Source organism: Balaenoptera musculus, chromosome 3 (assembly GCF_009873245.2).
Source record: "Balaenoptera musculus isolate JJ_BM4_2016_0621 chromosome 3, mBalMus1.pri.v3, whole genome shotgun sequence".
NCBI lineage: Eukaryota > Metazoa > Chordata > Mammalia > Artiodactyla > Balaenopteridae > Balaenoptera > Balaenoptera musculus.
In genome coordinates, this window is record NC_045787.1 from 158,507,487 (window position 1) to 158,520,626 (window position 13,140).

Here is a 13,140-nt window from a genome sequence, read left to right on the forward strand (position 1 = left end):
TGAGCCTGCCTGGCAATGAAGCTGCACATCAGAGGGGAGGTGACTTTCTGGAGGGTAGGGCTGGTGGCTGATTGCCGGAACTCCAACTCCAACTTGGGGGCCAGGGAGGAGCTGGGCCAGGGTCTGCCTGGGGTCCCCCCAGCAGGCCAGGGTGTGGGGCAGAGCTTGGGGTCTGAGCCTCTCTGCTGTGTGACGTTGGCGGGTCTCTCAACTTCTCTGGACGTGAGCATCTAAACTGGGGTTGGGGGACTTCCCTGGTGGCGCAGTGGTTAAGAATCCGCCTGCCGATGCAGGGGACACGGGTTTGAGCCCTGGTCCAGTAAGATCCCACATGCCGCGGAGCAACAAAGCCCGTGCGCCACAACTACTGAGCCTGTGCTCTGGAGCCCGCGAGTCACAACTACTGAAGCCCACACACCACAACGAAGAGCAGGCCCCGCTCGCCGCAACTAGAGAAAGCCCGCACGCAGCAACGAAGACCCAACGCAGGCAAAAAATAAATAAAATAAAATAAAAAATAAGTAAATAAAAAAAATAAACTGGGGTTGGGGGTGGAGGCGGGGAGGAGGCAGGGGTTGTCAGCCCTCGTTTGGCAGCCCGGAGCTAAAGAAGCCTGTCACCAAAGACAGAAGCATCCATCAAGTTCAATGTTTTATATCCACATCAGTATCAACGTACCATACAAAACCCGCCTGCCAGCCTGGCCAGGCAGGCAGGAGGTGGGGTGGGATGGGGGTCCGTGGGCGGCGTAGAAAACCAGGGCTCTCGTCCCAAAAGAGGAGAGAAAAGAGGGCTTTACGTACAGTCGAGGAAAAATAAAATCAGAGCCCGACATGATTGAGAAGAAGCCTTGAGTCTGCATCGCGTAGAGGTGCTGTGGGCAGCGCTGCGTGTCGGCTGCCCCAGAGGTGCTGGTGGCCTCAGTTCCTGGGAGGCCTGGGGTCAGCTCATGAGTTTATTTTTACTTATTTTCTTTTTTGGGGTTACTTCTTGGCAGCAGCCCCGTCATGGTGTTAACCGGGTTTCACTTCAGGATTTGAAGGGGAAGTTGGGGTCTGTGGGGCAGGTCCCGCCTGGCCCCAAATGTCACGGATGAGGTTCCTGGAAGTGGCCAAGCGAAGTTCCTTCCTGCCCTGATCCCAGGTCTATGGCTTAAAAATCGGGGTACCCAGGTCGGGGCCGCACAGCCCGGAGGCCTCTGTAAACATGGCAGGTGCAGCCAAGGTGGGGCTTTGGGGACCCCGGGGGCCTGTCAGGGGCAGGGCACAGGGGTGTGGGTGGCCAGAGCTGCAGGGAGGGCAGTACTGGTGGGGGAAGGGGGATGGAGTGGGGGAGGCGGGACCCCCACCACAGATACATAGAGGGACAGAGACCAAGAGGGAAAGAGAGGACAGACAGATGGAGCTAGAAAGAGACGAAGCGTGACAGCGGGAGACGGATAGAGACTCAAGAGAAAGAGACATGGAGAGACAGGCAGACACGGAGGAGAACCTGAGAGAGACAGAATTGCAGAGAGAGGAAGAGAAAAACAGATAGACCTGGAGAAATTCACAAAGACGAGAGAGATGGAGAAAACCCAAGAAAGAAGAGATAGGTTCAAAAAGATGGAGACCGCGGATGTAGCTGCCACCCCAGCCGGGCCAGTTCTCCTGCTCAGAGCTCAGCGGGTGGCAGGTGGGGGCCCGGGGCCCGGGGCGCGCACAGGATGGGCAAGCGTGACGGTGAGCGCGTCGTTGTGCTGCACCAGCGAGGCGTGCTGGTAGTGCAGCACCAGCTCTTTCAGTGACCCGTACAAGTTGTAGGGTTCTGCGAAGCCAAAGCCTGTGGCGGTGCGGTAGATGACGCAGTGCTTGGTGTCACCGTCCACCCTGTGGGTGCAGGCGAAGGGGTGGGTTAGATGGGCCCCCACCAGGCTCTCCCAGCCCCGTCCCCCAACTCCTGTCGGGTGACCCTGCCTGGCACCCATATCTCCCCATTTCCTGGATGCTGGATGCTGACCCGGTCCAGACCCCGCAATCTCCTGCTTTGATACTGTTCCAGCTTCCTCCCCTGTCCCCAAGAATCTAGGGCTTCTTCCTGACTGTCTTCTCGAGGCCTAACATACAGTTGGCACTCAATGAGAGCTCTCGGAAGGAATGGGCGGATCCCTCCTCCCCACCTTCAGTCCACTCTCCGTTCCCTCGCCAGGCACTCACACCACAGAACAGGCATAGCAGCCCCGCTGGCTGCTTTCACGGATGAGGAAGGTGCCATCCCGCTTGCCGCTCAGCATTTCCTCAGCTTGGGTGCGGTTGATCTTGCCTACATACCACGTGCGTTCCTCATGGTGGGGGAGATCATCTTCATCCTCCATCAGTGAGTACTGGCTGCGGGGGAGGCAAGGAGGAGCCCTGGTCACTTACTCATTAGCCTCCAAGGTCCCCCTGCCACCTGGACAACTCTCCCTCCGTGGTGAACTCCTACTCATTCTGCAAAGCCCACCAAAAATGGCCCCTCCCCTGGGACAACCCCTCCCCCCCCCCCCAACCAAGTGGTCACTCACTCCTCAGTCTCGTTCTTGATCCCCAACCATTCATTGATTTTCTTCTGCCGAGCACCTTTCTGAGTGAGCCACCTGGGGGGAAGAGGAAAGGTGGGCTCCTGCTGCTCCGCTGGTAGAGGAACAGCAGCTGCAACACAGGCAGGGTGAGCCACCATGGGCCAGGCCAGCCTGCCTGGAGGCAAGGGCTGACAAGTGCAGGTTCTGGGTGTGATACCCCTGGTTGCCACAAGGGGTCAGCCTTGGCCTGGCCAAGGACCACTTGAACCCAGATGGACTCCCCAAGCTCTGCCAGGGAACCCCCCTATTTATTATGTTTCTGTTAACACTTTTTGAGACCCTGGATTGTGCCATCATGGCAAGGTCTTATCACTATCAGAGGCTCAGTCCCGGGGACTGCACAGTGGTGCGCCTTTGCACAGGGCAGCTTTACAAAGGACTTTGAAAGGACCAAGTGAGCTAACGTGTGCAGGGTGCTTGGCACACAACAGGTGCACATGAGCGTCAAAGACCCAGGCGGAAGAAGGAAGCCGCTGACGAAGTCCTCAGTGGGTCAGTGGGCAGAGGAGGGATCCTGGGCTCAGGCTGGGCACCGTGTGCTGAGCTGCACAGTTGGCATTCATGGAGTGGACCCTATCGGAGGCTCCCAGTGGCCCGGCCTCGTGAGAGCAGTGTTCCCATTCCACAATTGAGGCTGAGGCCGCCGCACAGGGAGCCCTTCTGAGGGGGATGGGAGGGGCCTGATCGAGAGGGAAGGGGCTGGTGGACAGACGAGGGGGCTAGGAGACTAGGTGGGGCTAGCTGGTGGAGAAAGCAAGAGTGAGATGCATGCAGAGGTCACCTCGCCAGGTGCCCCTGCACTAACGGGGGGATCCACGGGTGAGCGCAGAGCCAGGCACTCACACGAGGTACTGGTCTCTGATCTTGCGCAGCTGCATGAGGTCTGGCTTGAGGCTGTTCATGCGCTTGTCAATCTCTCGGTTGTCGGAGGCCTGTGCCCGCAGCTCCTGTTCCAGCTTTGTGCGGCTCTCGTGGATCTCAGCAATGCGAGACTTAAGTCGCTCTGAGTTCAGCAGGATCCTGTAGGAGGAGTGGCTCAGAGGCCTCAGATGGCTTCCAGTATCTAAGCCTTTGGACATGCTGTTTCCCTGATTGCTCTTTCTGGCAAACTCCTATTCATCCTTCAAAACCATTTCAACCGACCCTCTCTTCCCCTGAAACCCAGGCTGCCCCTTCTGTTTCCTTTCTTTCCCCACTTGCGCTGTGTCAGATGAAGGTGCGGTAGGGCAGGGCAGAGGAACCAGACTCACCTCTGCATCTCTTTCTCATTGCCCTCACGCCGAAAGCGCTCCAGATATTCCTTGCTGCACTTCTCCTGTGTCTGGCCCTGCTCTTCAAAGATCTTGATAGTCTCATTGAAGGCCTCAATGGCTGTGCGCTTCATCTGCAGTTCCTGGAGGAGGGAGTAAATCTGAGCACCTCCTGGGACTCCCCGCAAGTCCCTCAGGAGGGATAAAGGCAGATCCCAACCTGATATGGAGACTTTGCTCAAGCTGTTCCCTCCACCGCGTGCATCGTTCCTCTAGCCCCTCCTTCACCAAACGAACTCTTATTCAGCCTTCAAATCCCACACTCCCCAAACCCCCTCTTCCTTTAGATCCTCCTTTAGGCACCTTAAAAAATACCTGGGTCTGTGAGCACGGGTGAGAATTAATGATAAATCTAGTTGCTACAATTCATGGGGCTCCTTCTCGGAGTAGATGCTGCACCAAGCACCTTCCATGCATCATCTCATAAAACCTCCCAACAGCCTCTTACAAAGTCAGAACTATTAATGGGGAAACTGAGGCTCAGGGGGCCTAAGCCATTTCCACGGTCATGATGTTCCTAATTGATCCCAGACAGGTATCTTGTCCACTTAGAACCTCAGGTGACCCATCACTAGAAAGGGGACAAGACAGAAATTGCTCAGCGACTACAGGGGAGACAGAGAAATTCCCTGCTTGAGATGGATGTTCAATCTGAGTAAGTTGCATCTCAACTTACAAGAGAAATTTATTAACACAGTCTTTGAGTAATAAAACCTCCCCCCACTTCCCTGTTTTTAAAAGACACTGCTCTTTTCCATGACCTCTTGACCCTTTGTCTTAGGCAACTCTTCGTCAGGCGGTTATCATCATTTTGAATAACGTCCAGGTTGAAGGGGATGGAGAAGTAATTAAGACTCACGGTTCCAGTTTCCAGATGGGGAGACTGAGGCCCAGAGGCTCAACCAAGACATCTCCCACAGCTCAGCCGCTCCTGGGAGGCTGGTTGGTGCCTCTTCATCTGTTTTGTTTTTTTTAGAAACACATACATTGATTTCTATGTTTTTAGGGTGGTCCCTGGTTGTAGGAGCCTGCTGTGACCTAGAAGTGGACGTCTGTCCCTGTGGCCTTGGCACTGCCCTTCCGTGCCTGGGTCTCCCGGGGTGCGCTGGCCCGCAGTACCTGGGAGGTGCGTGTGTACTCCTCGTAAAGCTGGTCATACTCGCGGCTCTTGTCCTGGTACTGCTGGTGGTAGACCTTGAGCTGGGCGCCCACTGCTTCCACACTATCCTCCTTGACGATCTGGTCCTGGGGATAGCCGGTGCTGTCAGGGAAGCTACCTGGGAAACAGGCCCAGGCCCGGCCAGGCACCACCCACCCCCGCCCCCAGCTCCCACCCCAGCCCTGCACCTGCTGGTACTTGGACACCGGGTAGAGGAGTCGCGTGTCCAGCTTGGCGTTGTACTGAGCCAGCGACTCGTGGCGGTAGTGGGTGATGAGGTCCACAACAGAGCAGAAGGTGAGTGGCTCCGAAAAGCCATAGTGCCCGTCTCGGTGGAAGACCTTGATCAGCTTGTTGTTTCCACCTTTCCTAGGGGCGGGTGAGAGGGGAAGTCAGCGACCAGCAGCATCTGCAGACCCAGCAACGTCCCACTGGCTGTGCGACCCCCAGTCCTCTGACCTGGGTGTTCTCCCTCCCAACGCTCACCCCTGGTCTCCCTGAAGGGACAGGCCCCCACCTGAGGGTCAGCGTGTACTCCCCCTGGATCTTGCTAGATGCATCTCGGACCAGAAAGGTGCCATCAGGTGTGTCCCGCAGTTTCTCGTTTACCTCCTCCCTGTGGAGACAGCCAGGACTGGGGCTGCCCACTGGGAGACCCGACCCCTCAGGCTTTGCCCACCATGTGGCTCCACCCCACAACCCTACCTGGAGATGTCACCCCAGTACCACTCAGCATCCTGCAGGGAGGGCGGGTTGCCCCCATTGACCAGGCCTGTGGGGGCTGGCTTTGCCTTGGGGGGTTTTGGTGGCAGTGCTGGGGGACAGGAAAACAAATGCACACTGAGCACCAACTGTATACTGTGGCCAGCTCCCATTGCAACCAAGCCTGCTGATACTGGCAGGGCTCCGAGTCAGCATTCTTGGTCCCCAACGATAGGAGCTAATACAAGGGGGTGGAGGTCACCTGGGGGCGCAATCTCCTGTTCCTCCAGATGTTCCTGAAGCAACTTCTCCACCAGTAGCGCAGGGAAGTCGGGGGTAGCCTCAGTCCTACAGGGAAGGGACGTGTGGTGAGCGCTGGGTAGGGCCTGGTGTGCACAGGGCCCTGCATGTGCTTGCGCGTCTGGCGGGGGGTCTATGTGAAAGCATGTGAGGGGAAGAAGAGTAGGTGACGCAGGCTGGTGTGGGAGACCCACTACTGTTTATGCATATGCAGTTAGCGCCCAGTAAGTATTCATACAACAAACAACAGGAGTCAGCATGTGAAGGAAGGTACAGACACCACCCAAGTGCGTGCCCTCCGGTCTAGGCCCCATCACCTTGTCCCAAGCCCTGCTAGAGTCTTCCTGGACCTCAAGTCCCACCCCTTGTTATCTTTCCTAGCTCGCCCATCATGACAGCTCTGGCCTCTTCCCCGCTGGGCCCCGTCCATACTCCTTTCTCATCGTCTAGACCCCCGCCCTGGCTACGTCTCCAGCCCTTCCTCCATCTAAAGACCCACCCCTTTTTGCTCCGGCTCAGCCCCGCCTCCCCAGGCCTCTCACCCGTCGGGTGCGCCCCCTGGCGGCGGCGGAGGCGACGGCGCCCGCAGAAGCAGCGGCCCAAAGGCGGCGCTCAGGGCACGCACAGCTGGGCCCAGGGCTGGGGCGCGCCGGGCCACCCGGCCCAGGTGCTGGAGCAGGAAGCGCAGTGTGAGCGCGCTGTGCAGCGGCAGCGTCGGGGGCTCCAGCGCCGGCCCCACGGGCCCCGCGGCCTCTGCGGACAGACGGCCAGGGGAGGGTGAGCCACCAGGGCCGGCACCCGCCCGCCCCAGCGCCCTCCCCAGTCCGGGCTTCCCGCCAGACTCACCCCGCAGGGCTCGGTGTGCCTCAGCCGCGGCCTCGGGTGTCACAAGGGGTGCGGGCAGCGCCAGCAGGAAGCCCTTCACGCCATCAGTCAGGGCTGCAGCGTCCCACTGCTCCATATCGCTCAGCGACCAGTCTGCGGGTGCAAAGGGGATACATCGATCCAAGGCGGGTGCAGGGAGGGGACATCATCCGTCCGGGGCAGGTTCCTCTCCCACTCTTGCCCACTGAAGCTTTCCCTCACCTGTGCGCGCGGCAGGTGCCTCAGGCCTGTAGCTGTCTAGCCCTGTGGGGAAGGGGATGGGGTAGGTTAGTGCCACCCCACGTGGCAAGGCCAGCTCTCAAACGCTGCCTCGACCCCCGTGTGGGGTCTAGGGTGGCTGCTAGCCTCCCAGAGGTAAGAACAGGGCGAGGGGAGGGAAATGGTGGCAGAGGGCATGGCACATGCAATGATGGGGTCTACATTCCCCCCGGGAGTTACTCCTTCCCCAACTCAACATGGAGGCCCAGAACATCCAGACTCAGCCTCTTCCCATACAGAGTGAACCCAGCAGCCCTGTGAAGGAGATGAGTTGCCCATCACCAGAGGTAAGCAAGCAGAATCCAGGGGTTGCAGCCAGGCCGAGGCTCACCTGTCCGCTCAATGGCCTCCACAAGTTTCACCAGGATAGGGGGAGCCACATCAGGTGGGGAGAACTGCTCGGGTAGGTCAGGGAGTGTGAGGCCTGGCAGGAGGGGACAGAATGTTGGCAGGGTCCCTAGAAGGACCCCGGTCCCTCTCTTTGCCTGCTGCATCTCAGCCCAAGTGCCTGGCATCTGGACCACCACTCTAGGGGGGGAAAGAAGGCCCAGCTGGTGGGGCTGGGAGGGCTGAATTAGCGGGAAACGATTTTCTAGATTAAAATATCAATTCACCCAACTACACAGGCCAGCTATAGTTGGCTGACTAGTGTCCTCCCAAATGGTATGTCCACTTCCTAATCTCTGGTACCTGTGACTGTGACCTTACTTGGAAATAGGGTCTTTGCGGATATAATTAAGGTAAAGATTTCAAGATGAGATCCCTAAATCCAATGACTGGTGTCTTTATAAGAGAAGGCCATATGAAGGGAGAGGCAGAGATTGGGGTGATGTGGCCACAAGCCAAGGTACACCTGGAGCCCCCAGAAGCTGGAAGAAGCAAGGAAAGATCCTCCCTTAAAGCCTCTGGACAGAGCACAGCCCTGCCCACACCTTGATTTTGGACTTCTGGTCTCCGGAACCATGAGAGAATAAACTCCTGTTGTTTGAGGCCACCGGTTTGTGGTAGTTCATTACAGCAGCCACAGGACGCCCATACAGCAGGTTTAGGGCTCTGCCATTGCTTGCTGTGCAACCTCAGGCACAGGACCCACCCTCTCTGTGCCTCAGATTCCTCAGCTGAGAAACTGGTCGATGGCATCATCTCTCCTTTCTCAGTGGGAACAACAAAGTGGTTGAAGAGAGTAAAAGGAAAATACCCCAGCTGGATCAGAACACCTCATTCCAAGGACCTTTCTCCATTTTCTAAGTCATTTTGCTTAAAAAAAAAAAAAAAATTCCCCCCTTTTAAAAATGCTGACCTCCTTCCGTGTCCCAACCCCGCCCCCCCCAGCCCCATGTTTCTGCCCCACCCAGCCTTTTGTGCTCAGGCGCACTCTGCCTGCACAGCCACCATTTGATGCAGCTTTGGCCCTTGGCGGGGACGCCCTGGCACACAGCAGGAGCAAGCCGGGGCCTGCGGGGCCTCCCTGAGTGATGGGCCAGGTGGTGCCTTGAGCTGAAGAAAGGCCCAGCTGTGTCAAAAATGCAAAAAAAAAAAAAAAAAAAAGTGAGCGAACAAGGGGAGGTGGGTGACATCCCAGCTGGTATGGGGACTCTGAAATTCAACTTTGAAATTTGCCTGTGACCAGTTTGCAAAGCATGGAGGGAGGTCCCATCAGGATAGGCATTATCCCCATTTTACGGATGAGGAACTGAGGCTCAGGGAGGGAGCAACCTCCCCGTGGGTGCACAGCCAGACGGGGGCGCAGGTGACATCAGGGTTTGGCACGCAGCTCCCTGCGTGGAGCTGAATGGAGGGAAGGCAGCTGCAGCCTGCTGCCTGGTGGTCCCAGGATCCTGGAGGGTCGGGGCTTGAACAAAAGGACTAGTACCCCCCATTTCCAGATGAGGAAACTGAGGCCTGGAGAGGGCTGGTCCTAGCTGATGTCATATAGTCCTGGAAGATTTGGAGGGTGGGGCTGGGTGGCCGCCTGGAGCGGGGATGTGTGTGGTGTCTGGACCCAGGCCAGGCGCAGGAGGGAGGCGGCTGTTACCAGGGGGAGAGGCAGATTCTGGCTGGGAGCCCGGATGGGGCCTCCTCCTGCTCCTCTAGGCCGAGGCGGGACGCAGGCACTGGCCCTGGAGACGCCAGATGCTGCAAAGCCCAAGCCAGCAACCATGCTGCCTCAGCACCCCGCCATTCCACCCCACGCTGTGGGACCCTGGCCTGACCCTCTTTGGGCATCAGTGTCCCTCGGGCACAAAACCAGGCAGGCCGTCGGGTGGGGCCACGGTGCCTCCCAGGGGCTTTGGCCTTCACTGGGTGACTGCCCCTGAGCGAGTGGTTCAACCCCCTTGCACCTTGGTCTCCACATCTGTACACAGGGCCTCACTGGGCGGCTGTGAGGGTCGGAGCAGACCACGCCGGGCGCTCAGCACTCATCAGCCTCCTCCCCACAAGCTGAGCCTCGGTTTCCCTGGTTGGAAGCCACACGCCCTGCCCAGCATACAGCCCGGCACGCAGCAATTGCAGCGTACGTTCAGTGCCCTGATTCTCCACTCCCAGGATACTCTTTGGAAGTAGGGATGGCCGAGGGTCTCTTTGGGGAGGGATGTAGGGTCCTCACACGTCACTGTGCTGCGTGGCCTCGACTGAGTAGCCCACCTTCTTTGGGCTTTTTGGCTCTCTTCATTTTGGAAACGGGAAAATTAGGGTTACAACAAAGGGGGTTCCTCAAGGGATTCTGTCTGCAAACCACAAGATGAAGCTAAATTGAGCCCCTGAATCTTACTGGACACTCCCTATTGTCCTCAAAATCAATCACACGAAGTCCTTGAGGTGAGGACCCTGCCCCTTTCCTCACTCCGCTCCACCTGATGGCTTGTTCCCTGAACCCGTCATGACATTCCCACCTCAGGGCTTCTGTCCTCGCTGTACCTGCTGCCCGGAGCCCTTTACCCCCATCTCTCCTGAGAGGCTTCCTCCTCACAGCATCTGTCATCACCTAATCACGTTCTCATCACTTCTTGAACCGGAAGCCCCATGAGGGCAGGGCCAGGCCTTGTGTCCACCACTCGGTGCCCAGTGCCATGAACTGCATCCAGCCCTTGACGGCAGTGTAATGAACACTTGCCGACCAACCAAATGTCCTTATTCCTCCTCTCCTGGAAGAAGCACCATTGCCTCATGGGAGAGAAGAGGATACTGAGGGTCTGAGGGCACTCCCCCTTTTCCCCAGCCCTGCCAGGGGCCCTACCTGTTGCTCACCTGGCTCAGGGGGCCCATCTCGGGGCCTGGCAGGCAGTGGGCGTGGGCCACGTGGGCGAGGCCCAGGCCGGGCCAGGGTCACAGGCCCTAGGAACTCAACATAGGTGCCAGGGAAGTCGCCGCGCTGCCGTGTACGCTCATTGAGGCCAGGCATCCAGCCCACGCTCTGTGGGCAGCGCTCGCTGCCCTCGGCCACGCCCAGCGCCTGCAGGGCTGCCCTGCTCACCACCAGCACGTCGCCCGGCAGCAGCTCCAGGTCCTCCGGCCGCTCCCGGCGGAACGGGTACAACGCACGGTATTGGAAGCCCTCGGCGCCAGCCATGGCTGGGCAGGGTGGGGTATGGATGGTCAGGTGGCTGCTCGGGGCCCCAGTGGCCCCATCAGCCTGGGGTGGGGGCCAGGAGGGTCCGCTGGGTGGGCTTGGGGACTCAGACCTCTATTTCCACCAGGAAGTTACAGGTGACCACAGGGGATGCTCACGCCTTGCTTCCCACCATTGTTCCACGACCCTGACAAGGGTCACTCGTTGCTCGGTCCACCATTCGTCAACTGGTGGGAGGGGGGCGGCAGCAGCGTGATCTCAGGTCACTCAGCCGCTGCGTCCCCCCTCAATCCGTAGGGCTGGGCTGGGCCGCTCACTCCCTCACGTGGGGGGCCATCGGCTCCCGAGGCTGGCGGCTCTTCCAGCTGCGCCAGGCGAGGGGGCCGAGGGCACAGGCTGTCACCATGCTCGGCTCGGGACGCCGACCTAGGGGGAGAGGGGCAGGGCAGCATCAGCCAGTTTGGACTCCTGCCACCCCCAACTCAGAGATGGGCCCAAACACCAGGTTAGAATCCCCTGACTCATTGGGTAATTGGGGGGCCAGTCCCTGCTCCCTCAGTTTCCCCAGCTGTAAAATGGGTACAATAATAGACCTCCTTTGGGGTTGTTGGGGGCAGAGCTCCAAAGAATCTGCCCCGGGCATATTGCATGCTCAGTAAACAAGCTCTTCATCATCCCTGTTAGAGATGGGGAATCTGAGGCTCAGAGCAGGGAGGTCTTTGTTGGACAACTCAATGGGCCAGGATGCCAGGACTCAAAAACTCAGATCCGTCCAACTTCACAAGGCCCAGGATAGATGAGAGGAGGCAGCAGCCACATGACAGATAGTTATACCCAGAGTGGGTAGGGTGTAATGGGCGATGCTCAGGGTGCTGTGGGAGCCCCGAGGAGAGACTGAGCCAGCTGAGCACAGAAGGAGGCGTCAGGGGCAAAAGGCGGTAGGAAAGGAGGTACAAGCAGAGGCCCCAGCACAGGCAAAGGGCTAGAGGTGAGTCCAAACAAATGGATCTCTGATCTCTGCGGGGGAGGAGGGAATGGGGGGGGCGGTGTCCAGACATTGCTCAGTTTGGTGCCCACAGTAGGTACTCAAAACAGAAGGGGGGTGGTGGGAGGCCAAGAGGACCTTAGCTCCAGGGTAGACATGGAGCCAGTAAAGGGTGGAGGGAAGGAGGGCACTGCAACTGCCAAGAGGGAGGCTGCTGGATGCAGGGGCAATGATCACCCCTTAGGAGCCCCCAGTCTCAGGGAGACACAGCCCAGCACAGACACATTCTCAATCTCAGCCCTGCAGGTTCAGTCCTCCAGAGAGGTTGGGGGGTGGTAGGCGGTGCTTTTCCTAGGGGCAGGTCCTCACAGAGGAGAGGAGGGGGCACTGGCCAGAGGAAATAGTACAGGCAAAGACTTGACAGCAAGAAATGCTTGCCAAGAGTTCAGGGTGGCTTTAAGAGAGCCGCAGACCATGCAGGGCCCTCGAGTGCCAGGCAGAGGGTCAGACTGTATCCCTCGACCACGGGAGCAGCAAGACGTGTCCGAGCTGGGGGCACAAGCTCCACATTCCAGGACGCCCCAACTTACCCGCTCCCTGGCCCCTGTACCCCCACTCTACAGGTGGGGAAACTGAGGCCCAGCGAGGGGGACGTCCAGGAAACCGCCTAAATCCGCTTGCCTGCCCGCCTCCGCGCCCAGCTGAGCACACGTTTGCACACGCCCCGGTGTGCGCGCCTGGGAACCAGCGCTCCCCGAATCCAAGAGGCGGGTGGAGAGGCCAGGCCTGGCTGGGGTCTTGGCGGCTGGACTCAGGGCCTGCGCGCTCACGCGTGTGCAGACGCGCACTCGGGCCTGCGTGGACCCCGCAGCCCGGCCCAGGGGCCGGAAGTGGAGTCGACCCTCTACCGTCTTGCACCCCACTATGCCCCACACAATGCCTGGGCGCCCCTCATTACTGCTCAATGCTCCACTCCCAGCAGGGCCTCCCTCAATTCAGGGCCGCAGCTCCAACCCCTTATCTCTGCCTAGGGTCCCCCGTTCCACCCCTATCGTCCGGGGAAGGCTGCAACGCAGCCAGGTCGAGCCAGAGGCCTCCCGCTCCCTGCGGCCCCCAGTTCCCGCGGGGCCCGATGCAGCCCTGCTCGCATTCTGGCTTCCACCGTGGCCCCACACTCTGCCTGGGCGCCCCGCATCTGACCGAACCCCCAGACCGGCCTGCCACGCGGACCAACCCGGACTTACCTGGTCGCGGCCGCCACCGCTGCTGCCGCGGCCGCCGTCACGCAGAGCCGAGCCAGACCCGTGGCTCTACCGCGGCCGCCGTCGCCGCAGCCGCGGGATCCCCACCTCCGCCGCCGCCGAGGTTCCG

At 59.3% G+C, this 13,140-nt stretch overlaps 1 protein-coding gene across 4 annotated transcripts; it reads right to left on the minus strand.

The window, feature by feature from the left end:
* Window positions 1-633: 633 nt before the first annotated feature.
* PIK3R2 (phosphoinositide-3-kinase regulatory subunit 2) lies at window positions 634-13,140 on the minus strand. Of its 4 annotated transcripts, none has more exons than XM_036848111.1 (16): window positions 13,014-13,140; window positions 10,957-11,210; window positions 7,545-7,637; window positions 7,157-7,198; window positions 6,917-7,048; window positions 6,613-6,823; window positions 6,033-6,118; window positions 5,774-5,882; window positions 5,586-5,684; window positions 5,257-5,437; window positions 5,029-5,154; window positions 3,850-3,992; window positions 3,443-3,619; window positions 2,543-2,614; window positions 2,196-2,366; window positions 634-1,868 (listed from the first exon to the last, which is right to left on the minus strand). In XM_036848111.1, exons 5-16 carry the CDS (start codon window positions 7,029-7,031, stop codon window positions 1,661-1,663), a joined length of 1,698 nt encoding a protein of 565 aa, XP_036704006.1. In that variant the 5' UTR covers window positions 7,032-7,048; window positions 7,157-7,198; window positions 7,545-7,637; window positions 10,957-11,210; window positions 13,014-13,140; the 3' UTR covers window positions 634-1,660. The 4 variants fall into 4 exon arrangements, with proteins under 4 accessions (XP_036704006.1, XP_036704003.1, XP_036704004.1 ...); XM_036848108.1 differs by having other exon boundaries at window positions 10,463-11,210; XM_036848109.1 differs by lacking the exon at window positions 7,545-7,637 and having other exon boundaries at window positions 10,463-11,210.